The following is a 26,197-nucleotide window of genomic DNA, read 5'->3' as shown; positions in this document are numbered from 1 at the left end:
TCTTAATTTACTTGCCTACCTATTTTATACATCCTGTCTTAACAGTGGGCAAATAATTAAAAAAATACTCTACTCACCAGAATGATACGATACAGTCGTAAGAAATAGCTTGCTAATAAAAGAGAATAGTAATATTATCGGCTTATATGGGAATGCGTAACTCACGTCCGACCCAGTAAAACTATTTTGGAAAGCCAACCGTTTACCCATATCCGTTTCTATTGAAGATTCTAATTCTACAGCTGGTGAAGATCACCAAATGAATAAAATACTATTTATAAAACGGGCTTGCTTTCTCCCACTATTTAACAAACTACCAAGGGTAGTAAGCATAATTGAAAAAAAACATGGATATTAAATCTTTTTGTGAATATGATTAAAAGACCCAACGATCAATATATAGTGCACATTATGTTTTACTAATAATCATTTGTACATGTACTTATCTATGATGTACCTATAACTTACAAGGAAATAAGTTTTATATTCTTAAGTACGTCTAAATTGTCTGTTCATTTAATACTCAAAAATATTTTAATCAATTGATTCGCTTGCCTTTGTATGAATTAATAGAATTCCTGAGAAAATATTCATAATATTTACCCTTGCTGTCATCGTTTCAACGAACACCACATCTCTGAATTCACAAAAACTTTGTCCAGACACGACATTTAACTGTGACACCTTTGTCATAAGAGTTATATTTCAGAAGATGTTATCCTGATGTAATATAAACATTCATTGATTTTCCCGCCAAAAACTCATTTTTACTAAATATATATCATTCACACCATTTAGAAACTGTGTACTTTCATTAACACTAATAAAATACGAATATGTAATAGAAGAGTCAAATATTATAAGCAATGTTTATGTTAACAGCTGGTTTACGTAATATACGAAACACCGCCCTACAGGCAGAGAACACGAGGAAACTGAACAGAATAGACTGAAAGGTGGGTATATGTGGTTATTATACGGGTAGTCCGAATATAGATACGTATAGGACTACAGATATAAATGAACGGGTTTGAGGTTAGCGCCATCTAGTATCGAGTAGCATTACTAAAATTAAGCCTGCCATCTATTGAGCAAATGTAAAACTATAATTTGTCTAAAACATGACAAATTATAGTTTTACATTTGCTCAATAGATGGCACTAATGTAGTTGATATGTGTTTTTTATATTTCGTATAACAAAACAATTGCATTTACCACACTAATTAATAACTTAATTGGTCAATATATGTACTCAATTTAATAAATTATACGAGTATTTATAAATAGTAAAACTGGCAAGTATGTAAGAACGTCATTGATAAACCAAAAACTTCAAAGTCAGTTGTGTCAACTACTGACAACTTCAAGACTTCAAAACAAATGAGAAAAAAACACAAAAAAAAAGTAAAACTAATTTTGCTATGTTTTTTATATAAAATAAAAATCTACAAAAACATTGCCTAAAAGTTGTCAGACTAAAGATAAAATCCATTTAGACAGGATATTTTCGATTATACAGCAACCAATACAAACATTATGGTTAAAATCTGGAATTTGGGTTTAATAAGCTTCGACACAGCTTTGAAAATACAACTAGCAATTGCCCGAAGGCATTTGGATGCAATGATGAAAGGAATAGATGCCAACTACGACACTCTCTTGTTGGTGGAGCATAAGCCAGTTTACACTGTTGGTTAGTTTCACTATTTATAGAATCTTTCATATTTAATTAAAAAAAATTATTTAATAATTTAATAGAATAATTCGTAAATGTAGTTGTAAATTCACTAACTTTAGGGTCCTATTATCTCATTCATTAAGTGCGTAATTTACATAGTATGTTATAATTGTTACTAACTGTTTGTCCTTATTTGTGGTCTTCAAGCTTCCTGGCTTTATCTTCTAACGTGTCTTGCCAAACTTCAAGTCCCCTCTGAAGTTAATGCGTGCAGGTGTCAGTCAGAGAGTCAATGCAGTCGAACACAACTTCAAGCATATACTCCATAGCAACATAAGGCCACTCTAACGCAGATATGTACCCGTGCCAGGTGCGGGGGGGGCTCTGCACTGCCTTTGTCCAGCTAATATTTACAATTTTCTATTGCAATGCGACTCGTATCTATATTCAGAGTGGACTAGCAGTTTGGCGCGGGCCCTACCTAACAAACTTATTGTCTTTTAAACATGCTGAATAATTACCCAAATTCTCTAGATATATGCCTGGATTAAATCAAGAATCATGTGTATGGTCTTGTTGTAAGGTGGTTACAGCGCTCCATAGATCTTATATTGGGCAAGCCATTCGGGGGTCATCCATTGCTGGCTGAATTAGTATGTGTGGGACTCTTTAAAGGAATTAAACATGAGGATCTCTTATATCTTTGAAATTAGGGGTTTGAACTTATGTTTTTATTAGCAATTTTCACGATTCATTTTCAGGAATTAGAGATGATACACCAAAAGAAGAAATTATGAGACTGCGCAGTTTGGGAGCTGAATTCAGGAAAACGAACAGAGGAGGCCTCATCACTTTCCATGGTCCCGGGCAACTGGTTGCATACCCAGTTATCAATTTAAAACATTTCAAAACCAGTGTGAAATGGTATGTCAATAGCTTAGAAGAAACTGTCATAAAAATGTGTGAAGAATTAGGTAAGACCACATATTTATATATGTTTTTTTTAATATAGAAGCAGCAGATAGTCCACCTGTTGGTAAGTAGCCCCTGCTTCCCATGGACATCTGTAATTAATCCCAGATAACATTAGATTCCTACCTGATATTGGCTACAAATATGCTGCTACCCCCAAGGACTAAACTGGAAAAGTATGTCTCCCTTACCATATCCTTCAAACCAAAACACAGCAGCTCCTAACTGCTGTTATTAGGCAGAGAGTTCTACCACCTTCAAAACTCCTAGGTTTAGATAAGTAAATTTGTTTTATGAATCACAATTGTATTTTACTAAAGTTTTTTAAGTAACATTCATTCTGGAAGCTTGACTTACAAAATACAGGAATATCACGGTTGTTTGTCGTTTTTATTTAGTCTATGTAAATTTGAAAACCTGTTCTATATTACAGTTGAAATTTTTTTTTTATTTCAGGGGTTAAATCTAACAGATCCCCACATACAGGCGTGTGGGTGGGTGACAACAAAGTTGCAGCCATCGGGATCCATGCATCGAGATATGTGACTACACATGGTATAGCAGTCAACTGTGACAATGACTTGTCATGGTTCGAACATATTGTACCGTGTGGTATTGAAGATAAAGGTGTTACATCTTTAACTAAAGAAACTGGTGTTGTCTGCTCAATTGACAAAATGACACCAATATTTCTGACAACTTTCAAAAAGGTATTTGACTGCCAATATGAAGAGTTAGACATGGACACACAGAAAGAAATTTTAGGTAGTGTATACAAAAAATTAATAGTGCAAACTATTTGATGTAATAAAAATATATATTGTCGATTTTTTTATCGAATTATTGTGGATCTTACAGAAACTCAATTTGTTATATTTAGTGCAATGTTACAAATATTTATCAAGTTTATTGTTGTTACAGTGTTGAAATAAAAAAATGTTTGATTTGTACAAATTTATTTCATTTTAAAATAAAATTAAAAAATAAATAGGTGTATTAGTAAGTAAATCTATATAAATTAGTTAGAAATCTCAAGTTGGGTTAAGAGAAACAAGTATCCTTTTCGATATGTGTATAATTATACTCAGTATATCAAATTATTTTTTATTGGCCCTATGTAATTGTTTCTTCAAAACCCAACTGAAAGTTCAAAAAAGACATCTAAAACTGTGATTGGGCCAAATTGAGAGTTAACAGTATATTTACAAATTATTTAATATTAATTTTGTATAAAATAATAATAAAAAAGTATACATAGCTTACACTTTTGTTATAATAATACGATTAATGGGCACAATGCAAATACAACTTATTACTATAATGCTCTACTTTTTGTCGCCTTATAATAATTCCAATGTTTAATTCAGAATAATCCCATAAAATTGTTCGATTGTAAAAGTTTATTATTACACAAACCGCAATTATAAGGGATTGTTCCAAACAGTACTAAAACACATTTCAATTACCGACAATTACGTACAATACACTGTCGCGTAATAGTACCAAATTGTTCTACTGCTTACAACTAATAAATGCGTCGTCTGTTAATATGCTATCATTAGTCTATGAAAGTACCCAGTATATTGTAGCACTTCAAAAAGTAATCCTGGTATAGGATATTCATAATAATGCATTGCACTAAACAACGCGAGCCGTCAGCGTATAACTAACCGTCTACACCTACTTAAACGTAATAAATGCTTCTAAATGCAATTAAAATACCCTTCAGGTAATGCAATACGCGGTGGTTACATATCTTCTACAATTCCACATCTACACCACGATTGGATTCAAACTAATTCTACTACTCGGGACGGATTCAATGACGTGAAATAATGTTGACATGGATTTTTTTCAATCAGTCATTCGTATCACAAGTTCCTCAGTATAAGATAGGCGTTGGAACATTAGTAATTGTACGTGGAGACCACAAGATTATAGTCTCTGGAACAATTGCGAAGTGCAATTACGACATGTGCTTGGGAGGTGCAAGCCACTTGCGCATGTAATAGCAGAAGATTGTGGCGATGTACAATATTACTAGCAACGCACACGCGACGCCCAAGAGAAGGACGGACGCCTTGCTGGGACATGGCTCCACGATCGTCACCGTTTTTTCTGCAATTAAATGAAACAAGAAATTAGTTAAGGCACATCAGGAGAAAATTATTTACGCTTGATTTTATAAGCTTTTTGCTTAGTGTCATTTCAGTTATATGCGATAATCAACTACGTATATACGAGTAGATATATACTATAATATGGAATTATCAAAACAAAGCGTTTTCAAAAATGTTTCTTACCACCAAAGTTAGCCTCTGATGCAGTTCCACCGGGTTTGTCGGAGCGAAGGAAGTCTGTGCTCTGTCGTTCATCTCCGAAGTCGAGTACCAATATTTCCTGGGAGATGTTCATATCTTCCTCTTGACGAGCTTCAGTGGCTTCGGTGTGAGGCAACGAACGTTTCTTCCTTCCCCAGGACTCCAAAGATTCTCTTCCCCATTCGCATACAGCCTGGATAATTACAATTTTGCCATTAAACATATCTGCAATATTTTTAGGTTTCTTTATCCAAAGGATCAAAACAGGGCCTATTACTAAGGTTCCGCTGGCTCTTCAACCGAAATAGGTAGCCACTTTAAATTATCACAAACTACTACATGTATTTTTATAACTGCTGTGATAACAAGAACAAATACAAAATAATTGGTGGTACAAAACTCTCAATTTGCGAGATCGACTCACACTTGACGTATTTTTATTTCTTTTACAAAATCAAAAAGTGGCTTAATGCTACCGACGATTATGACCAATTTAGTATCTCTTCGAAAACATTGCCGTTGTTTAAAACTTTAGAAATTAACTTTTCTAAGCAGTTTTACTCACCGGTTCACAAGGTCCAAGACAGTATTTGACGTTGCACTGGAAGATGACACCATATGACTCAGTAAATCTGAAGGCTTCGTACACAGACTGCAACGCATTGCCGTCAGGGGTGAAGGCTGGGAATATCGATGGGTCCACAGGACATCTAAAAATAACATACATAATAATTGATTTCATTTATTACATAAGATTAGATTTAGATATATTCTCGATACGTAGATACTTAAGTGGCATAAGGGAGAGGTTTTTTATAAGACTGAAGTGTCATATGAGCATGCAGTCCACTTGATGGTTAGTAGTCACTTCCGCCATGAACATCTGTGAGTAACTCCATATAACAAGGTTTTACCTGAAGCTTAACACATGTTTTACTACTACTGAGACCTAAAATAGTCGCCTTATATTATAATTGAAGGTGCAGAATTCATTGTAGGCTACTAGTGGTACAAAGTATTTATACTATTTATCTTACCCGTCATCGTCGATGATTTGGAAAGTACTCTTTGAGTCTTTAGCCATAGCGACACAGCTGCGTGCGAAGATTCCATAGGGAGCTGAAAGTTTGAAATTTGTTAAGTTTTCGTCACATATATAATAAGATACAATTCAACTCTGTCAAAGATGTTGTTTGCTTAAAAATATTAAGAAAAAAAACTCAAATTATCTATCTACATATTTAGGCTAATGTTAGAAGGTACTATCCATTATCTATCGATCCATCCATCCATTATCTATCTATCAGAGGTATTATAACCAGTTTGGACGGAACTCTCACGGTAATAAACTAAACTCTACATAAGTAAGATAAGTACCCAACTTAAGCTACTTTGTACTCCAAAAGTGCTCCTGTGTAAATTGAAAAATCGTGTCTAGCTCGTTTCGCCACCATTTCGCGTGATGAAAAGATACGATGCGGTATAATAAGGCGCCATAAGGCATTCTTGTCTAGAAAAAAGCACAATCTACTTGCAAAGTTTTCCCCTGTGAATCTGAGATGATACACAGGCTTATGTTCTGCATTATTTACAAGTAGGTAGATTGAGCAGGAATATTAGAATTTTGCTTTTACTCTTGTAATATCACACGATTTACTGTGATATTTAAGATCACGAGCTTAAAAAGACTTATCGGGAAGTCGCAGTGACCTATTTGCGATGTTAAAAAAAAACGTGTAAACCTAAAGGTCTTCGTGCTCAGGAAAATCATAAGTAGATAAGCTATAGAAGATAAAGTCAGTAATCTTACTGTCTTCCGGAATCTCGATGCGGAAGGTGAGCCTGTCCCCGATGCGGACAGTCTCCACCTCGCGCTGGCGGCTGTCCAGGATGCGGATACGCGGCGGCGGCGCTTCTGGGGCAGCCGTGATGGAAATCATCTCCGGGTCTCTGGAAGGTGCATGGAATTTAAGATGCGTTTCTATATGCTATTATATTTATATATTCATAACATTTTCTATACGTTTCATTTTCTCTGTAAGCCTTAATTAAGTTTTAGGTTCCTTTTATATTTGCAGACCAGACAATTAACTTATCAGACCCACCGTGGCAGGAAAATAATATTTTTCTATGCCAAACCCATTGTATAAGAAAATACTTTTTGTCTGCCACGAAACTGAACTAACCCAAATTCGTCAATTATTTTTATATTTTATGTCATATTACAGAATATTTTTTCTTTTTTATTTATGTACGGCTACCTTATCTATTCAAGTCAGTTTTGTTCCAAAAAAAAATTACCTACATCCCCACATAAATACGGATTGAACCGTTCTCAAAAAAGTATAAACCTCGTCATGAGTTCAAAATAAAACAAAAGTAAGCTAATTTCTAGTCAAATCTTGAAGGTTTGTGCCCCTTATGTACATTACCCGCATTCAAAGTCCGTATCAATAGCCGATCATTATCACATTTCTCCGAAGTATTAAAATACATATCAGGCGGTTAATATAGACTAATACTCCGGTCACGTTGTTACAACGTTCGCTGCCTATGTATTGAAGGTTCTGCCGGCATGTTTACAAAACGCTTACAATATAGGCCAATGGAATTTCAAATTTAACTTATGGCGTGTAGGCATTCGATAATACTCTTTCATATTGTAGTATTTTTTTTTTATAATATTGAAGTAGCAGACGAGCATGCAGTTCATCTGATGGTAAGTGTCTCCTGCCGCCCATGGACATCTGTAATCAACCCTAGATAGGATTAGATCCTAGCTGAGGTTGGCTACACATGTGCCACGACCCCTGAGGACTAAGCTGGAACGCCTCGGAAAAGTATGTTTCCCTTACCACATCCTTCAAACCAGAACACAACAGCACTTAACGCTGCTGTTATTAGGCAGAAATAGGTGTGACGGTGGTGCCGCCGGAGTCGAACCACGAAGTTCTATCACCTTCATTCATTTTGTAGAATAATATTCTCGTCATGTTCTCAGAAATGTCTGAGGTCACAATTTCGCGTAGGTACAGACAATTGTAAGTCACCACTGAAACCAACTAACCTGATAGGCACCATGCCAAATGTGATGTTCTTCGAGCTCATATCGTATGTACATTTGACCTTATAGATTTTATCGGCTTTCGTCATGACCACGCTGTGATGTTGCAGAACCACAGTGTTGGAGTAAACGCCAGTCTGAAAATATATATCAGTGTTAACCTTCTGTGTTGAAAACACTAATGTAGACATCTACAGATAAATTATGTTCTTTTTTTCAAACTTGATTTAAAAATGACCCCGGAATACCTATTTTTTCACTGTCACCCATTGTCATCTGTAACTACTCCAAATGGGACGGGAATCCTACCTGAGGTAGACCTCAAATGTCTTGCTACACTGAAAAGTAATCCCTCTAACCTAATAACTAACTATGATTGCCTCGCATCTACATGTCACCTTTACTTTCTCTCTTCAAACCTTTTATTATAAAGCAGAAGTAATTGTAGCGGTGGTGCTACATAAAATTTTCTACTACCTTCAAATGTGAAAATAAACAAACATAATAAACGCTTCTACACTCACAGCCCCACACTAGGATTCCCTGTATCGTGGGTGCTATGGACACACACAGAGACAAATACACAAACACCCAGACCCAGAAAGAGAAGTCTAAATTTATCATTTAGAAATCTGTCTGCCCGGGGATCGAACCCAGGACCCTCTGCGCGTCAGACCGGCATGGTAACCGCTCCGCCACGCGGCTCGTCAAAATAACTGCTATTTTTCTTTAAAGCTATCCTTATTTTTACATAAAACATACACGTTTTCATAACTACGTTTGTCTATTTGCAAGGGCTAGCCTCCAACCTACTAAATCACAATAGATATACTCACGACGCTCTGTGTGTTACAGTCCTGTCCGGCCATAGTGAGGTCGAGTCGGAAGAGGTCGCTGTTCACGACGTCGATGTTGCACGTCTCCGAACGACCCAACGCGTAGATACGGCCATTGAACGGCTTGTTCGTATGTACTTGCACCGCGATCCTTGTGTCTTTGCAGTGTACTGATACTGTAATAAATCACTCGCGTTATTGTTGAGAACAATAAATTATATTGAACCATCTGTGTAATATATAGTATACATGCTACGTCATAAAACTACGATTTGCATGCAATTCCTGATGGTAAATGTTTATAGCAGCGCATAAATGTCTATTACCAATCCAGAATTGTATGGAGGTCAATAACAAAGGCTTTAGTACTGAGTCTTGTACATTTACGAATAAACTTCGCCTATTCTCGAACGTAGTAAAGACTGTTGTACATCCATTAATATTCAATCCATTTTTGTCTATTAACGATAAATAATTGCTAAATTCTACAAAAAATGTCAAACATCTTTGAAGAAATTGGCAATTGGTTAAACATTGGATACTTAAAATTAATTATTAATTATAGACGTAGGTACATCAACTGTGACGATGTCTATAGCTGTAATCTGCAGTTGTAATGTTTGTGTGTAAATAACAATTACCGTCATAGCAGGTGCCGGTCTTGTCGCAATTGGCGTCATTCCTCGTAAAGTTGCTAGACATGTTCGTATCCTGCTGATGTTCAATAGTGACGGGTAGCTCGCCGCTAGGGTTCGCGTTTGCAGGTGGTTCTGTGGACAAAAATATAATGAGTACTTGCATTTTACTTTATACATAATATAGTTAACGACCATGCAATCCACCTGATCGCAAGTGACCACGGCTCATAGGCCTCATAATAAACGTAATGAACCTCAGATAAAATTAGAGTCCTACCTGAGATCAATCACTAATCCATTGCAACCCTGAGGACTGAGTTAGAATGCATCTTTAAATCAGAACACAGCAGCACTTAACAGTAGATAGACGTACATGCAGCGGTGCCCCTCAAGGCGAACCACAAAGAATTCTGCCACCTTTATTCGTGTTTTATTAGGCAAAATGCCCAACTATCTATCCATACAGGGTCTGAGAAGATAGGTGAACGGATCGGTGCGTGTATATCATAATCGATACAAGATTGCGGCGATGTGGCGGCGCAATTGACGATTCCGAGTGCAACCTGCACATACTGCAATTACAGACCGATCAGAGCGCGCCGCTCCGAGCAATTCTAGATTTTCACACGCGATTGGTAAGTAGTAGTAGATGGCTAAAGCTTCACCCACTAATACCCGGAACTAATGGAGACAGTGCACATTTTGTAATGGACAGACATTATCATATTATTGTAGCAATTTGGCCTTTAGGTACTTCTAAACAAGAAAGCGTAGCTAAGTAATGACTACGTACGAAATAATAATCCTTACTTAGAATTTCATTTATATGTTATAATTATTTTATAGTTTCACCTCTATCTAAACATCATCTAGTGACCTTTTTGTGTCTTACAAGCTGGCTGGTAAGTCTTTAAGAATAATTGAAAAACCAGGTAATTAGATTCAATTTGAAGAATAATTGATAAAATTAAATAAAACAAAGAAAAAGAAGTGTCAATTTGTAGGTATGTAGATTCTTGTCGTGACTGTTTTAGAAAGTACATTCGACAATACTAACATTCCAGTTCGATTATCACATCACTACACCGCAATACTATAATCATACTAATAAGGTGTTAATTCTGACCCTTTTTGGCGATCCGTTGCGAATCGAGTCGGTATCAGCCTACTAATATCAAGTGTTGAATAGTACATTCGCTGAATTGCCCATCAAAACGACGTGATTTGGGCCACTGACCTGCGCCAAAGGTTTGACGCACTTGGTAGACAGCACCCGTTGAGGACGTTGACGTGAACTGCGTAACGTTATAATTTGAACTAAATTGTCATCTAAGGGCGTCATTACATACGTTCAATGCGTCATTAGAGCTTTGCGACAGTTTTTCTTCTACTTAAATCAACTCTTTCATGTGAATGTTAGGTCCATTCGTTTGCAGTTTCTCAAGTGACACTTCTATGAGGAAAAATAGTAGATCCCTTTTATATTATCTATTAAAATAACTTGTCATTACTCAGTACCGAAATAAAAATGTTTCCTCTAATTTAAAAGCCTCAAACAATCTAAGGACGGATCCAAAAGTAAATAGTTAAATCTTAAAGATCATGAGCTTTCAACAGCAGTCGATGACTTAGTACAATTACTATTCGATACGCTTCAATAACTGAAAACTCTTCCCACGCTTAGTAAAATACCTTATAAATATAATGCAACACAAATCAAAACTTGTTAATCTGAGTTACGGGTGAATAACGTGTGCTTTTTAGAAGTAAAGCCGATCACGCATAACTAAGGAACGTAAGAATTATGTGAGAGAATTAAATACCAGACACTAACTACCTAATTTGCAAGTGTAAATATTCATATACCTACTAGCTGACCCGGCAAACGTTGTGTTGCCATATAAAAAACAATTAAGGGTGAATAACCCTTTTGACGTAGGGGTATGAAAAATAGATAGCAGCCGATTCTCAGACCTATTAAATATGCATATAAAATTTGGTGAAAATCGGTAAAGCCGTTTCGGTAACTAACATTGTGACACGAGAATTTTATATATAAGATTTTAATACAAAGTAAACATGTTCTAATGCATGTTGTTCTTAATTTAATACAATTAATAGATTTTTTCGCCGCGAACTCATACGCTACACAGTTTTTGCAAGAAATGCGAGTCTTGTTGTTTTTGCATTCAAATAATTGGCTTAAATATTACGGTCTCACTGCCGTTACTGATAAACGGACTGAATTAAGTAAAATAACAGCAAACGACATTTATTATTATATTAAAAATGCAGACCTAAAAAAACTTGTTAAACATGGTAGGTAGAGCATTAATTGTCTTAGCAATTTATTATGGATCTATTTCTAAAAAAGCTGTACAGCACTATCAAACGGGGTTTTCCCTAGAACTAAGAAGAGGGAATCACAGTTAAATTGCGAAATGCCCTCACTGCACAAGGCACGTTCCGAGACGTTTTCAAACTTTGCCATAAAAACGACTGGCACGAAGAATACAACGACCAGTCATGGTTAATTCACTCAGCTACTGTGCTCTAGAAAATATCGCTTTTCGTACGCTATGGCAGCTTGTCATAATACATTTAATACTGGCGTTTTATTATATCTTTACTACGTGCAGTTATCTTAGAAATTACCTACATTCCAAAAACTGGGTTAGTTAACGTTTTTGTGTCTTTTCACAAATTGTTTCCTCCTTTTATCGTCGAATTAAGCCGTTATATTAAGATAACTGCTTTCTAGTAGGTTTATTTTGTACCTAAGTATAAAAGGCGGCGCCGGCACGGCTTAGCAATTTTACACAAGACTGAACTAACGCATTTTCTACTGCTTTGAACATCATTGCGATAGGGTGTCAACGGCGTTTAATACACACGTTAAACCTTCAATAATTTATTCTAGCACACTTGCAATGAATTTTATTGCCTTTTTTAACATAAACATCAAAAAGGTTAATAAACTCCTACAATAAAGTGCACAGATTTATCGATGATAACACGGTAGAACTATTGATAGGAAAGATTGGAATTCCGGCTAGTCATTTTGCGCTTTAGACATGAAGAATAAAATATTGTGAATTTGAATAAAATAGTGTATTGTGGCTTAACAAAGAAATAAAACAAATCACATAAAAAACTTATTCTAAATAATTCTCTCATTTAGTACACTCATAGGTATAAAAAAATAAAGTAAAGGGCATATTGTATTTAAAATGACTTACTAAACTAATCCTTAATTGTCTTCCAAACCATATCTACGTGTATGCAAAAAAACAGCCAAATCGGATGGGGTTAACTGGTTTAAAATTCAGTAGCACGATTTGACCCTCTTTCAAACGAACTAACAAAGCAAGTGTTGTCACAGCATATAAATAAAAATAGCTAACTCGTCCAGTAACCGTCGTAATGTAAGTCGAACACAGGCGACAATTTACATAGCATCGGATAACGCGTACAAGAGCATTGGTATTCGCGGTGTCGGAAGTGACCGCAGTGGGCGCTAACGGTCCCGTGGATATCGCGTTAGACTACGCAAACAAGTAGCCGGGCTGGGACGTTTCCGGGAATATGTTTAATTATAGCTCCATGAATACTTTACAACTAAGGCTTCTAAATACAGAATTGTGAACACCTGCTAAGGATAGGACTACAACTTTAAAGCTAGCGTCTAAATACAGAAATCTGTACACGGAGAAGGTAATTCTGAACACCTGCTAAGGGTAGGACGTATAATAAAGTTAGGATAATTTATTCTGATACTTACACTAATGATTTACAATGTATAATAAATATTTATTTCAGTCAATTTAAGTGTGTGAAAAGTTGTATTAAAATACTACAGGTAGGTACTCATAATAAAAAGAAATGCTTATGTTCCAATTCAATGTACGTCTGATTGCTATAAATGAAACCCGCTGCTCAACAAACAAAATATATCCAGTTTCTGATCAACCGATATTTTTATTATGACAGATTGTTACTTGGTGTGGTTTTGTAACACCAAGAAACAAGCTACATCATAATACGTAACATGTATTGGTCAATGACCCGCATCACCGCGAGATGGCAAGGCCAGCCAAGGCCGCTACAAGTTACCAATCCTGCCGAACGCTCCCATTACTTCACCGATACAGATTAACTAAACTTGAACGGTATTCACTAAGTTCTATAAAGGTATGCTGGAATTATTACCGTTGGAAAATACATGAAGTATTCGCAAGGCTGATTTATGAATGCGAATAGAATAACAGAATTACTCATTACATTAAGGCAATCTTATTAAAACTATTTCCTCGAAAATCCAATGAAGCAGCTCCTGAAGATGTGTGTGATAATACCTCAATATAAATTATAAACTAAATTACACAATGATTTGGGGATTATTAAGAATTCCTTTAATTTAAACTAGTGTACGTGACCTGCCTTTATTTGTTATTATGATGCAATGTACGAAGGTACTGTAAAAAATAAAGTATCAACAGCAAAAAGCCACCTCATCCAATATACGGTTAACACATAATAAACTGCATGTACCTACTCATGTGTGTTTAAGGTTGATTGACACCTCTTCCAGGCAAGGACCTTGCTTTTTATTTTCGAAAAACGAACATTGAATATTTGATGGGTTGAACAGACTTCCGTTTAGCGGGATTTCTAAACATCTATTAAAGCTAACAAGAAAACGGAGCATCGACTAAAAGGAGCAATCATTAGGTACCTCTTAGTGGACAATGTCTGCAATAAGAGCATCGGTAGGGTGCTTTGTCATTCGATATATTAGCGGTTTTTTAGACGACTTATAATACAACTTTTTTCGTTTGTCGTTTCGTGCAGTGTAAATTAAGCACTGAAAACGTGAATACCACCTACCATCGCGTTCTATATCCGAGTAGATTCAATTATCGCATGAATTAGGACTGGACCAAGACGAAATCGAGCTCACGGGAGCAAAAAACATCTTTTCAATTTGTGTAGGACCACCGTTAGCAGGCACGCACGAACGACGCTGCCTCCGACTCTACCTCGCTTTGACTTTTTGCATTTAAATGCAACTGTGCCGTGACGCAGCACATTCTATATTGTAAACATAACAAAATTATGTCACGGATATTAAGCCATCTATTCATTACTAATTTAATCTATTTGCAACTGTAATTACGATGTATGTACGCTCTGTTAAGGCGGCTTGTCTATAATTCAATCTCATGCCGGTCCATAGAAAACAAATCAATGATAAACAATTTGTATTAGCTACTAATAGATCCAATTGGAGCAACGAAACATTTCCTTTATTAATTAAACTCAATATCAGCAGTATTATTTTACTTTCACATTACAAATTCCTATTCACATACAAAAAACAAAATACATTTAAACTCATTTTATCTCCATCCTTAAATCCAAATATCTCACGTAATTTATCTGAACAAAACATAGAATTACTATAATGTGTTTCCGAAGTCAACAAGGTTAAAAACTTTAACCGTAACGGTATCTATTGGGAGGAAATCGAAGGAATTCTCGATATAATATACAGCCGTCCCGTCCGCTTTGTAAATCAGACCGGCAGCAACAGATGGCAATCTTAATGCCGTAAGTACAGGTTCACGTAATAGAGTAGCTCCAGACTAGTTTCTAGCGGAACTGAGCTGGTATTCCAAACAACCTTTAGTTACTTCATATCCCAATATAAATCTTTAGGTAACTAGAATGGCTATCCCCGTGAACAACGCCACAAACATAACTGTTGTCAAGGCTCGAGATAATTCTGAACACAAGATAAATAGGAAGCACCATACGAGGACATATAGCGTGTCATGTCTCTATAAGGAAAATGATATTCCTAAGAAAAACTTAGTTTTCTTCGGACTTTATCAACTGAATCTTTCTGTTATAAATCTGTCACTCTCTTTTCTTACCTATACTGAGTTTATGTAAGCTTTAAAAGTGTAGATACATAGCTATTTTTAATGCTGACTACAAATTAACTATAATCTTTACATATCCCATTGCTGGGCAATTCACAGATTAGTAGAGTATTGGTATATATTATCAAATTACATACAGATATTAAATACAGTCACCTACCTACCTAAATATCTTTAAATATATCATGAAACATATTTTATCCATTTGAAAATGCGTGCAAAAGATTGCATCTATCAAATATACTGGCTAGTTGGACAGCATGATTACAGTCGATATATCGATTGCCTCTGACCCCGACCTCTAGTTGCACGCGGCGTGAGATATTAACTCGCTTTTATCTGAACCCACTTAAATATTTACGAAGTCCGACGCAAACTTCGATTTATTACTCATGCGATTCTAAGACAAGCGTAAGTAACATGCGCGTATCAATTTCTGATCTTGCTTCATTAAGAAAATGCAAATTTTCAGCTCTTACTTTTCTATAGATACGTACAATTATGCATGAACCAATGATTGAAATAATCGGCATGGTAGCTCCCATAATATTCAGTGTTCGATCTGATAAGATGCAAAAACGAAGCTTTATTATTGCATAGACAAAGCAACTTCTCACGAGGCTGGCAGGCGAGAACTTATTCATAAACGCAACATTGTCTAACAATTAGCTTCTGTTGAATATCGCGGTGCATTAATGCCAATATAATTAAGATTCGTATCATTTACATGCGTTCTGCTGTTGTTAATAAGCAACAACGGTGGACTGAGGCGTAAAGATTGACTATAGAAAATTGTGACTATAGGGACAAACATATTATACCTTTTAGACTTCAAATTCAAAGTTCATTTTACATTTTACAGATTAATTTAACAATATACATAATTACTATAGCTTTATCAGGCATTTTTTAATCTTACTTTAAACCACTTCTCGTTTGTAAAACTTCCGATATTCATGTAAGTAAATAGAACATTTCACAAGTATAAGCATGTCCTTTAACTTCAAAACTCCATAATTATAAGATTATACTTTACACATTTTGCCTCCTTTCTTATCTTTAGTACTACGGGCGATAAATAGCAGCACGCAGATCAAATTTCACGGTAACTACTAAAATTTACTCTGAGATACGCGCGCACCCGACGTCTACAAAGTGAGGTAGTTAGTCCCCATATTGTTACAACAGTAAGTTTCCCAGTAATATCTCGTTGTCTCGTTAACCTAAGTGAACAATTGTCCTAAGGGAGACCGATTCTGCGACCGTTACTCGAACACCGCCACAGGTGATTGCGCAACTATTTATCGGTTTACAGCAATTTCTCATAGTAACCAGTAGTTAGCGTATTTCAAGCTCAATGAAGCTGTTAAAGTTAAAGAGCCTCGTAAACGGGCTAGTTTTCTTTTTAGAAATATCTAGTCGCAATTGTGCAAATGGTCACAAATGGTCTAGGTTAAAAACCTTCTATATATAACCAGCTACACAATATTAATGTGTAAACTCTATGTTAAGATAAATAGCAAGAAAATAAAATGCGCAGCATCGGAAAACAATTTCGTTAAACATTAGGAGTTATTCAATTAATTTAAGGTGACCTGGAAAATAAGGTGTTTTTTTCTTTGGCCATCAAACAACTATGCCAATTTGTGCGCTAAAAACTACTCCATATAACGGCTGTACAATTGTCTACTTATATCTTAACAAGATAATCTAAACTTCCATGAATGATATGTTGACTATTAAACTATTTTCATTTTTCGAACACTACATATCCTATAACACAATTGTTATTTATCTGTATCGCTGCTACATCTGACAGCAGCTGATCATTATCTGAGCACATTACACGTTCGTTGAATAACAGATTATCTAGATTCATAGACAAAAAATGGTCTAGTGAATTAGCTGTTTATGATCCGTTAATTTAAAAAGTAAAGACTAGTCCGATAAGTAACAGTGAGGTGGTTAGTTTTAAACTACAATAGTAAGTGTGTTAGTAATTTCTCATTGTCTGGTTAACTTAAGTGGACAATTGTCCCAACATGAACTTGATTGCGACCGTTAGTCGGACCACCGCCACCGATGATTTTGCAACAATGTTTTAACGGTTTCCATAGATTAGTAAAGATACTTCGCCGCCTTGAAATTGAATGAAGCCACAAACATCTTATTATAGTAAGTTCTTTTTTTGAATTCTTGAAAAATAAAAACATTTTTAGAGAAAATTTACGAATAAATAACTAATACTGCGTAATTTACATAATAAATAAATAATTATTTCAACAATTTTAGGGACATTTTAGCACGGAGACGTGGCAAAACTTTTTTACGCAACTATTTCAATTCTCAAAACTGGGTACATTTTCTTGTTAGGAGTGAGTAATCTTCACTAATCTATGACGGTTTCACTGTATTTCTGATAGTTACCGGTAGTTAACGACAAGGTTTATAAATCTTTGATAAAATACTTGTCATAATTACCCGAGATGGGTGTATTGCTCTCTTAAATAGGCAAAAAATACACCCACAATTGTTCGTCATGAGAAATCATAAAACTATGTAGTTTTGATGTTTTAATGAAGTGTCTAATAAAATTAAATTGTCGATGCGTATCTACTTTGTAGAACTAATAAAACATAATTAGTAATTTAAAATCACTCCTTCAAAGAAACACTGCTCTTAAGACTGACCGGAACCTAATTATTCTCTTTAAGATTTCAATTATAATCAAAATCGATTATAATTTAAGTTACTTAAGAATTTGTCGACACAGTTTACTTTGGATATATTTTGGATTATAGCAAAAAAAAATATTGAAGAATTTGATTACCGTACCAGGTTATATCTTAACTGGATAACGGTAGTCCTTGGCTGTGCAAACAAACACGCCCTTAACGTCTCTTGCGGGAGGTGTGCGGAGTAACTGTATCGGTGTTCGTAGCAAACTAATCAAGCTTCTAGGTGTGCCTAACGCAGATACCAGGGCAGGTTTAAACGGGTGAATTGTATTAAGTTTACTACAGTAAACCCACATTTGCTGCATTTTGTGTATACGTATTTGACTGCTATATACCGATGATACAGCCTCTACACACTTTTGATGAAGTAGTTAATTTTTACAGGATTTTCGCATAGTTAAAAATATAGACTGGCAAATGTAAAAAGGATCTGATTAAGACACTTCAAAAATCATCATGTCTACGATTTTAATATTAATGATTCCAAACTCATTAATTGCCATTTGATTGATGTTCTGAGATATATAAAGTTAAATAGTATTTATAGTTCTTATTTCAAATACTAAGTAAAGTAGGTAACTTACGAATTCTAATAAGTCATTTTCAAAACTCGGATTACAATATTTTAATTCGGAGTTACGGTAAAGTCGTGATAAAGGCTACATAGTCTTAGACATATGGAAAATATAATCAACAAGACTATTCAGTGTATATTTCTAGGTTTGTAATGCGTAAGTGGTGTATAAAGCGCGTTAGTGCGTGTTCAATAACTGTACCGTTGTACTGATTTAGCCGCGGGCACAAAAAGTGCACGCAACATGCGACACTGACATACCGTAGCATTCCACAAGTCTATGGTGGATTAAATGGATTGTAGTTAAATATTCAATGATCATTTAATTGGACTTTCTTAGTTTGTTAAAAGTTAATGGACATTTGGGAGTCCAAACTCTGCTTTTGAGATAATTGTGTTATACTATGTCAAAAACTATATAGGTACACTTCGACAATCAATACAGTTTGTGCAGTTTATAAGTTTAGTAACTGAAACTCAGTTTTGCAATAAAATCCTTTTTAAATTTGTACAAAAATGTATAATTAGTCCCGTGGTTTTTGAGAATATATGTGATATCGAAATCATCATTTTATTTGTATTACAAATAATTATTACATTCGTAAGTCGTGAACCATAATTTAGTGTTTTATACAAGAGTGTGTAAGGTCTATCAATCCGTGAACTATATTCATATAGACCATGCTTCATGCAAATAATCGTGTCACGGTTTCAAAACAACAGATTAAAGCTAGGTGTTGGCCTAGCCCGCCTCAGCTAATGTCCAGTACGATACCGTTGCTTAAAGCATCGTGGGCGCAAAAACACCGCGACACATCGTGTCAACATTCTGCGTCACTGTTCCATCCTCATAAACAAACTCTACCTACAATTGGGTAACATTCATATAGACCATGCTTCATGCAAATAATCGTGTCACGGTTTCAAAACAACAGATTAAAGCTAGGTGTTGGCCTAGCCCGCCTCAGCTAATGTCCAGTACGATACCGTTGCTTAAAGCATCGTGGGCGCAAAAACACCGCGACACATCGTGTCAACATTCTGCGTCACTGTTCCATCCTCATAAACAAACTCTACCTACAATTGGGTAACATTCATATAGACCATGCTTCATGCAAATAATCGTGTCACGGTTTCAAAACAACAGATTAAAGCTAGGTGTTGGCCTAGCCCGCCTCAGCTAATGTCCAGTACGGTACCGTTGCTTAAAGCATCGTGGGCGTAAAAACAGCGCGACGCCACATCGCGTCAACATTCTGCGTCACTGTTCCATTCTCATAAATTGGAATAACGAGAGACAGGAATAAGGACATGTGAAATACATAAGTTAAAACAAATTTTGGCCGAATTATTCTTTAGTAGCGCTACATTCGTAGAGTATTATATTAATAATTGCTATTCTTGATTTCCTTATTATCTTTTTCGACAAAATTTACAGCCTACCTAAGTATCTATAAGTAAATCCATATTGTATACAGCTACATGCGTTTGTACGTATAACAATACTTTCACCACTAACGTGTCGTAAATTATTGACGATATATTAGCTACTACATCATCATACAAACAACCTCTAATATAAAGATATATGTAGTTGATACGCTGCTCACTGTTTTTATATAGACAACCAAGTATCCACATAGCCTACACCAACGACGTCATACCCCTAAATGGACTACCGCCTAAGCCTAAGCAAGTTCAAAGAAAAGATTATCAGAGATTTCATTCACGTGCCTGCATGTTGCCCTCTTGTGTGATTCAGAGGAAATGTGCAGGATTTACGCGTTAAAAATATTAATCGTGTGCCTCTTATAGGTATAAATTACCTTAATATTCATGCAGTATCCGACAGAACAATGCCGCAGCACTACCATTGCTATTTTTATGTTGCAGAATATAAAGAAGTGTAAAATATTGCGTATTCTCTAATTAGAGGTACAGTGTGAATAAAATGTGTACCTACTTTATTTTGCTGTCTCATTAGGGCGCTCCTTCGTGCATTATTTTGACTGTAATGTAATGAATTTTAGAATAATACAACAGTGAATATAGAGAACTGAGCATTACAATTCCCAAGCTAAAATGAACTAATGGGTAATATATAAAATTTTGGTTTGTTACATTATAAACGAATGCTCATCAGTCAGCGAGGAAGTATTGTAACGTATTGTTAACTTAGAGAGTGTTCCCGAGCGGGAGCCTTTAGGTTAAATAACTTTTACTGATGTCTTTTGTTTATTCAAACGGCAATGTTAATGTCTTGGTTTAACTCCACACTGTCGCCATAAAAGGCGTCTTACATCCTTCTCCATTACGTCGATCCATATGCAAAGTTCTATGCTAATACCCTCTACTGTTTTGGAATGACTTACGTTTGAATAAACAAACATCATTTGTTTAGGCATAGACGAGGCAGCTAAATAACATAGGTAACAATCAATTAACATTTTAATTAGTATGATTAAAAAGTAAAATTTAACTAGAACCAGAAATAGCCATTTGAAATGGTAAGTAATATTATTTTCAGTTTTGTTTTCTGAGTCTATTTAATATTTGATCAATAGCTATGTTTTCGGAATTAACAATTTCAGCACTTATTTAATACCTATCACCTGAAATATTTAAGCGAAAGTAAAACAAATACTAACATTAATTTAACTTTAATACCAAATACCAAACTACCTTAATACCAAACTAGTCCTAAATTAGGTAGAAGGTCCTAAATTAGAGTAAAAGGTAATTAATTTGAAGGTGGTAGAACCCTTTGTGGTTCGACTCCGGCGGCACCACCGCCACACCTATTTCTACCTAATAACAGCAGTGTTAGGCGCTGCTGTGTTCCGGTTTGAAGGGTGTGGTAAGGGAGACAGACTTTTCCAAGGCATTCCAGCTTAGTTCTCAGGGGTAGCGGCGCATCTGTGGCCTACCTCAGGTAGGAATATCTAATCCTATCTGGGGTTGATTACAGATGTCCATGGACGGCAGTAGCCACTTACCATCAGGTGGACTGCATGCTCGTCTGCTGCTCCTATATTATAAAAAAATACATAGCAGCAGTCTCAACAGTGGTCTCATCTACGCAAAACTAATTTCCACCCGAGGTACCTACTTTATATTTATACGTACGAGTATATAAAGCACAACCACAACTTGGATAGGTAATAACCACGTTGTCCTAGAAACTCGTTATGAAGTTAATTATATGAAAGCTTGTATCGAGAGTTGTCATTAGGCTGACATTCCAAACGGAATATTTCAGTCTTCTTTCAAATTATAATAAAACATAAACGGTTATTATTACTTGAAGCTAAAATTGCTGTTTTAATAGACATAATGTTTTTAATTAATACTAATGACAAAGCAGACTGGTCCTTAACATTTAAATTAGTATGGGTATGTCCAGTACCTTTGGTCATTTGCAAGGTCAGAGAAGACTCCTATCTACGGGTTTGAAGAAACACTTTTTAGCACCTTTTTGGAAGAAGGCCGCGTCAATGTCTAAAGTAATAATCACTAATGAGATTCTATTCCACCTATGGCATATCTAGAATAGTACCAAGCCTTTTGCTTCTGTGTGTAATTTTTAGTACAGGAAATCAACAAATAGCAGCATTTTTCTACTTTGTGTCATACCTAATCCACCAATAGTTAAACGTAAACCTATTGAGATGTGGACTTGCAAGAACTAATACTACTGTTATTTAATAACTTCTTTTTTCATTTACGACTAAGTAAAATTGAAATATTGTTCTTCCATTATAAATACAAAATTAAAAAATTATAGACACAAAGTCACAAAACATTAATCGACGACAAGTTTTGCACGACTCCTCTCTATTACAGATTCGCTTACTATATTTTCCTCCCAAACATAGTCATGCCTGAAGCTATAAAGTACTATTCAATAATAACAGTTATCCAGCTGGATAGAGGCTAAATGTTCCAGTTTATTTGTCTGAACGGGTTACAGGCGAGTCGTAAGCGCAGCTTGCCTAGACAGCATTTAGGCTTAGCACGCACGGTTTAAACGCAATCGGAATAAAAATAGCTGAAAACGCAAAAACGCATACGCACACGCACTGCGATTGGCTTTGGCTTAATTCTATTTCAGTACCATCATGAATTTCTGGCGAACAGCGTATATTGTGGCGTTAGTAATATCGTACGCCCATTGATGTTGAATAAAAATCCGAATGCGGTTAAACGCAGTATGTGCGTTAGCGTACTATTGCTATGGCGCTTAAACAAACCGTGACCGAAACGTAAAATTTTACGTTTTATAAATCAGTCACTGAAAAAAATCACTAGTGCGTGCACTTGTGTAAAAATGTGTTTATTTTTTTGCGATTTCAGACTTGCAGTTAAGCGCGCGCGTTTTATCGTAGTGCGTGCTAAGCCTTATACCTACTGCATTTATTACTTTAGGTATCCAGGCCGGACATAATCTAGTGAAGCGAAATCCAGTTTAGGTTTTAATATGCAGGAAGCAACGCCTACTCATACATATGCGTCTAGAAAGACGGTAACAAGAAATTGTCGTCCATCGTAGGCCTTAGAGATCCCATTTCTTTACACTTTGTATCAATCGTGCAACTCATTACACGTTAATGGTATAAATTAATTAAATCATATTAATCTTTTTATTTCTCATTCTTAAATGAAGCAGAAAAATATTAAGTTACGAAAATATTTAAATAAAGTCTTTAAACCCCATCTCAGATTTATACCATTTCTTATAACTCAATTATGTTCACTAGCTTTATTAATCCAACAATAATTAGCCAGAAATGATCCGAGAAGACAGAGATTAATCGGGTAATGAACAAATTGTAATGAGATCGTAACTGAATTAACGGTATAATTTATTTCGATATCGCGAACGCGCGCTCCTACCTACTTAATTGGTGTCATAATTAATTCGTGTCAGATAATAAAAGTGTTTTAGGATTCCGTACGCAAAAAGTAAAACTGGTACTCTATTACTATGCCTCCGCTGTTTGGCGGGCTTTATCTCTTGAAACGTAATAGATAGATACTTGAATTTACAGAGTATGTGCAACGGTAGCCGCTATAACAACAGGTACTTAAAATAAAAATCTATGAAATAAATAGGGGTCGCCATAAAACAAACCGCTATTCTTCACTTTATTGAAACTTCGCTATATTGAAACATAATAAGTAAGTAGATATTTTAACTTTTTCACAATGCATTTACTTTTATGGGTACTATGATTACAAATACTAAAAATTAAAACTAAATTAAAATTAGGTGATATGGAACCCTCGGTTTGCGAATTCAACTCGCACTTGGCCATTTATTTTTTTACCTCTTTCTTTCTCTTATAAACTTCATTTAATATATAGTTCAAAGAGTAATAAATGAATGTACGTGTTGATATACTATCCGTAATTAAATGTAAGAAGATTATGCATTAATGTCACAAGTTATCAGTTCTACGGGAAACGTTGCACTTACTTACTTTAGATTACTCTCAACATTGTAAGTTACTATTAATGTATAAACTGACTTTTCTGTAATAAAATAAGCATATTAAAGGGTACTTTTTATTTGGTTCGTGAGTATAAAATTAAGTATCAGTTACAGAGAATAAATAGCTTCATTTTCACATGGATAAAAATAAAATAAATCTTAACTCGCTACCGAGCACCAGTCTTATGACGATATCGACGGGTCCTACGTAAACTGGTGCAACTATTCACGTATAATGCAGTTTTTTTTCAAAAGGATTCAATTATACCATTTTAAAATTTTAACTATGTACATTGAATAATGTTAAAGTTACACGCATTAGAACATTCAATGCGCTCTACTGTAAAGTTGTGAAAACGCACTTGCACCAGTTTACGTAGGACCCGTCGATATATTCATTCACCATTTACGGTTTTTATTTAACATATACACTACTCCCATAGGTAATTCCTTTCCATCAGACTGAATATTTTAAAGACAACCCCGTACTCCTGACTGTATTTTTTGTATTGTGGTATGCGGCGGCTATAACTAAAATTACACGTACCTATAGCTAAAATTGAAAGTAAAGGAATGTAATATCGAGTAGGTATTAAAGTACTGTAGTAAAATATAGTAAATACTGTAAAGTTTAAATTCTATGATAAACATTTTGCTACTTTGTACCAATGTATTCCTGAAACAAAATGCAAAAAAAAAAATCTAGGTACTCACTCTCGCAGAAGTTCTCGAAGTATTTTCCGATTGGTTCGCCATCATCTATGAGGGGTCTTTCAGCGTTCAAGTACGCAGACGGTCCATCAGGCAGTGTGTGGTGGTCGAGGTGGTAGAGGCGACAGTTGTACGCAGCAGAGTGCGGTGCTCCCAGGTACAGGTAGGAGCGGCAGAGAAACTCTGATTCTATCTCGCAAGCTAATCTGCAAGCCGCTTCTGACGTCACCTGAATAAAAAAAACATCTGAGTTTCGACATAAAATCAATTTATAAGTGACGCGACGATCTATCCTGACGAGCTTATGACAAACGTAGCGTTGTGTCGTACGGTCTTCGTCGTTATTAATGTGACTTGTGTCTAAGAAAAATGATGAAATTGGCTTGCTTCATTTATTTTGTAATATCAAGCGTGCAATCCAGCTGTTAGTATTTGAACTGTAATCAACCTCAAATGGAATTGACCTCTTAGATGAGGTTAATTAAAGAAGGTAGGTATCCTTAAGATCGTAGTTGGATTGTCCAGTGTACCCTACCACGCTTATTTTACAATACACGTCATATAGCTATAATCACAGACGTTTCTGAGCCTACAATTCATTTCAACTACTAGTTTTAATTGCTCAGTTTCCCAAAAATAAGGAAATCGTGAAAAATAAATGCGTAACCAATTATAAGTTGGATCTAAGTGCAAATATTACTCGGCAATTTTAATGATCACCTGCCCATAACTCGTCTCGGGCTCCAGACGTAGGCTTGGATTGGTACTATAAATAAATTAGATAGGCTCTCACACACTAATTTAAATTATTCTGTCCGTTTTTAATTATTGTTACGCAAAGCAATAACGCGTAAAGATAGGTATGGGACCGAGAACATTCGGAAGTAATGTACAAATTAGGTCTGCTACAATAATAAAATACTAATTGACATAGAACAATACGTACAATTGATACATTAAGATTTATGAAAAATAAAGAGCTTTAAGTGCGTGTTACAGAAACAGTCTGTAATGTCTCAAATATTAGTGTAATCAATAATTTTACGTTTGAAAACTTAACATTGTGCGATTACGCACTATATGGTTTTACCTTACTAATTTTCCAAGTTTTTCAATTTTTTTTATTTCTCCGAACTGTAACATTAGATACGAAAGCACTTGTTGAGTCTACAAGTAGTCTACAAGTACAAGTACAAGTAGTCTACAAGTGCTTTCGTATCTTTATTTC

The 26,197-nt window shown here is 35.4% G+C and overlaps 2 protein-coding genes across 2 annotated transcripts in view; one reads left to right on the top strand and one right to left on the bottom strand.

Moving 5' to 3' along the window:
- The first annotated feature begins 1,350 nt into the window (after positions 1-1,350).
- On the top strand, positions 1,351-3,605 carry Lipt2 (Lipoyl(octanoyl) transferase 2). Its single transcript, XM_073080094.1, has 3 exons — positions 1,351-1,694; positions 2,441-2,653; positions 3,108-3,605. Exons 1-3 carry the CDS (start codon positions 1,538-1,540, stop codon positions 3,452-3,454), a joined length of 717 nt encoding a protein of 238 aa, XP_072936195.1. The 5' UTR covers positions 1,351-1,537; the 3' UTR covers positions 3,455-3,605.
- The window catches only part of tyn (trynity), a 77,611-nt gene continuing 55,004 nt past the window's right edge, over positions 3,591-26,197 (bottom strand). Inside the window, exons 9-17 of the mRNA XM_073080095.1 lie at positions 24,973-25,198; positions 9,514-9,642; positions 8,873-9,048; positions 8,040-8,173; positions 6,783-6,922; positions 6,010-6,091; positions 5,538-5,682; positions 4,955-5,165; positions 3,591-4,769 (exon numbers count right to left, since the gene is read on the bottom strand). Coding sequence (XP_072936196.1) covers positions 4,618-4,769; positions 4,955-5,165; positions 5,538-5,682; positions 6,010-6,091; positions 6,783-6,922; positions 8,040-8,173; positions 8,873-9,048; positions 9,514-9,642; positions 24,973-25,198 — 1,395 coding nt within the window. The 3' untranslated portion in view covers positions 3,591-4,617. The remainder of the gene's footprint in view (positions 4,770-4,954; positions 5,166-5,537; positions 5,683-6,009; positions 6,092-6,782; positions 6,923-8,039; positions 8,174-8,872; positions 9,049-9,513; positions 9,643-24,972; positions 25,199-26,197) is intronic.

Source organism: Epargyreus clarus, unplaced genomic scaffold (assembly GCF_041222505.1).
Source record: "Epargyreus clarus isolate Ecla_fem2 unplaced genomic scaffold, WU_Ecla_fem_2.2 ptg000014l, whole genome shotgun sequence".
NCBI classification, from domain to species: Eukaryota; Metazoa; Arthropoda; class Insecta; order Lepidoptera; family Hesperiidae; genus Epargyreus; species Epargyreus clarus.
Note: the sequence above shows the minus strand (reverse complement) of the source record. Positions and strands in the feature narration are given on the sequence as shown.